Source organism: Varroa jacobsoni, unplaced genomic scaffold, assembly GCF_002532875.2.
Source record: "Varroa jacobsoni isolate VJ856 unplaced genomic scaffold, vjacob_1.0 scaffold_1449, whole genome shotgun sequence".
In the NCBI taxonomy this organism is placed as follows: domain Eukaryota; kingdom Metazoa; phylum Arthropoda; class Arachnida; order Mesostigmata; family Varroidae; genus Varroa; species Varroa jacobsoni.
The window spans coordinates 339,575-342,336 of NW_019214351.1; the positions used below are offsets into that span (position 1 = coordinate 339,575).

Consider the following 2,762-nt stretch of genomic DNA (forward strand, 5'->3'; position numbering starts at 1 on the left):
ACCGCCTCGGGGTGTAGGCCTGCGCATGTTCCGGTCTTTTCCCGTGTACACAGAGAAGTGCTGGTAGGTTTCCACGTGGATTGTAAGAAAGTGAGTTTTTTTTGTGTGATTTTTGAGTGTGGCTTTGTTCCAATGAAGTTCTGGGCAGAATCAAAAATCGTAATAGTGCCACTGTGTTGAAGATACGTGCATAATCTAGGCCAATCTAATGATGAACCTGGTGTTCTAAGCGTTGTGCTGGACAATGCCCGGCATGTTTGGATTGATTTGGCATTCCTCTATATAAGCTCATTTATTAACAATCTTAATACAATATTCAGGCCAATTATTAGCTCTGTGATAAAAATCGTATCAGTCAACGGTACCTATGGTATCTATGCCGAAAACTCGACACATTGGATTGTTGGAATTTGACTTCACGGCTTAATATTTTCATACGTAGTTTATTGTACCACCAGACAGTAGTTGTTCCCGTGCGCTCTTCTTGTTTGACACCGAGCATAATCATTTTTTTCAAACCAAGTTCATAGCATTAACTAAAAAAGGTGTATTTGTAATTTACAGTGACGGGCTCCGCACTTAGATTTAAATCGGAGCTCAATAAACTTTTTTTGATTAAATGTCAGTGTGGTTTTTATTTGTTACAATGTAATGTGTTTTTCAGTTGGTTGTATATGTTACTACAAGAAGGGTGTTGTTGTTCATGCTGTTTTTTAGCGTAAAAATCCACTATGGCGGATGTGCAGAACGAGAGAGCGTATCAGAAGCAGGAAACAGTTTTTCTTAATCGTAAGGCTACGTCCGCGCGTAAGCCCATCACCGTTCGCCATGTTAGGTTTGTATTTTAAACAAACATTTAGTCGTATGTTGACAATTGAGTAAGTCGCTTTTAGTTTTTTCTGTACGTCGCTCGATTACTGAACGTACGTGATTTCGAAAGCTATGTTATAGTAGAAGATTTGCAGTTTTCTCGGAGTTTGCTTCATAGTTCTTTGTTCTGCTACAACATACGTGCGTCACTGGTTTAAACACTGGAGAGGTGCCTAAGCGCTAGGTCGAAATCGTATGTATACGCATGTTTGTCACTAAAGGAAGGTAGCATATAACAGTTGTTAAAAATAAACTTGTATAAAATTTTCATTTCTACTATGATTTGTGTGATTGTTATCTTAAAATATTGTCTAGTTATATATGCACATACATCATACTGATTAATTAAAGCGACTGTTTTGCCTTAAAGGTACTCGAAGAACGTAGGGTTGGGCTTTAAGACCCCAGTTGAAGCATTGAAAGGTACCTACATCGATAAAAAGTGCCCCTTTACTGGCAATGTCAACATTCGTGGCCGTATCCTTAAAGGAACTGTTATCAAGATGAAAATGCAACGGACAATCGTTATCCGCAGAGACTATCTGCACTACGTCCGTAAATATAACAGGTAAATATATTAAGAACAGACAATCTTGCTTGATTTTTTTTACCAGTCCCTTCTGAAGCTGAGGTTATGCTAAATAAAAGTATTAGTGAGTATAATAATGAGGAATAAAGCCCAGTGGTATATTATATTTTGCAAAACGGAAAGTTAAGACTTTACAATTGGCAATACATCCTATGATAGCCTTCGCAAACCGAGTTGTTTGTCGTCAAAGGGGCTATGTGGGTAAATCGATGGTAGTCGAACTACAATCACATTTTAAGGCAAACAAATCCTGCGAATCTCTTAAAAATCAAAAAACGCCGACAGCGTTCTCAACTCTTTGGTTCGAAAGTGGACAAGCGATAGTATTGCTAGCCCATTCGTCTAGGGGCTTTATTCTTGGCAAAGTATGAGTTCGGTCTTGTTTCCAAATACGGAGTATTTCGTAAAGGCATCGCTATGTTATAGTCTGCGTCTTTGAGATGGTATAGCTATAACTATAATGTTCATAGGCATTGGCTTGATGTTCATAAGGAACAACTTTATTTGGACTCATAGTGATCGATGAAAATATCAATGAACATACTGCATAATAGAAAACGATGCCTCGCAAATTGTTATGTGAATGAATAAATACGAATTAATTCTGCCAAGATGGTACATCTGTAGTTGATTAATGGTTCCGTTATTTGTTTATCTAAATTACAGGTTCGAGCGTCGGCATCGTAACATGTCTGTGCACCTCTCGCCCTGCTTCCGTGACGTTTCCTTGGGCGACGTTGTCACTGTCGGAGAGTGCCGTCCCCTCTCAAAAACAGTGCGCTTCAACGTTCTCAAAGTAACAAAAGCGCCCGGAACAAAGAAGCAGTTCCAGAAAATGTAAACGGGCTCATATCGAGCCCTTCTTGAAGAAACAGACTGGCTGTACCAGTAACATTGGTCCAGTAACACGAAAAGGAGGCTCTTGTGATCCGTGTGTAAAGAATATGCTGCGGTCAGTAATAAAGGGCCATAAAATATCGTCGATGTTTTCCTTATCACTTCATAATCAAGATGGATCGTCATTTTTTACTTACAAGTTCTATTACTTAAATATGTATAAGTGAGAGACTTAAAATATGACAGGAATGATGGACCCCCTAGTAGAATCCTATAACAACAATTATAAATGGTACTACTAGATATCAGGCGTGCTACGTGAATTAGGACACAAAACACCTCGGACATAAACCAGAAGTGAATGGGCTAGTCCAATAGAAACAAAAATAGAGCTCCAAGTGAACTGTATGATAACGCTGACCGGGCAACTACATATTCTCTCAGATGAAACACATCTAGTTAGGAA

At 38.9% G+C, this 2,762-nt stretch overlaps 1 protein-coding gene across 3 annotated transcripts; it reads left to right on the forward strand.

Moving 5' to 3' along the window:
• On the forward strand, window positions 1–2,437 carry RpS11 (ribosomal protein S11). 3 transcript variants are annotated; one of them, XM_022850189.2, is made up of 4 exons: window positions 1–90; window positions 718–835; window positions 1,241–1,438; window positions 2,126–2,437. In XM_022850189.2, the coding sequence occupies exons 2-4, from the start codon at window positions 732–734 to the stop codon at window positions 2,298–2,300; spliced, it is 477 nt and encodes a 158-aa protein (XP_022705924.1). In that variant the 5' UTR covers window positions 1–90; window positions 718–731; the 3' UTR covers window positions 2,301–2,437. The 3 variants fall into 3 exon arrangements, with proteins under 3 accessions (XP_022705924.1, XP_022705926.1, XP_022705925.1); XM_022850191.2 differs by having other exon boundaries at window positions 5–63; XM_022850190.2 differs by having other exon boundaries at window positions 20–90; window positions 665–835.
• Window positions 2,438–2,762: the final 325 nt, after the last annotated feature.

Excerpts from the sequence above, each read along its gene's own strand:
- RpS11 (XM_022850189.2), top strand. The coding sequence starts at position 732 with ATGGCGGATGTGCAGAACGAGAGAGCGTATCAGAAGCAGGAAACAGTT. Across the intron at positions 836-1,240 it reads ATCACCGTTCGCCATGTTAG|GTACTCGAAGAACGTAGGGT; the intron begins GTTTGTATTTTA and ends TTTGCCTTAAAG. Across the intron at positions 1,439-2,125 it reads TACGTCCGTAAATATAACAG|GTTCGAGCGTCGGCATCGTA; the intron begins GTAAATATATTA and ends TCTAAATTACAG.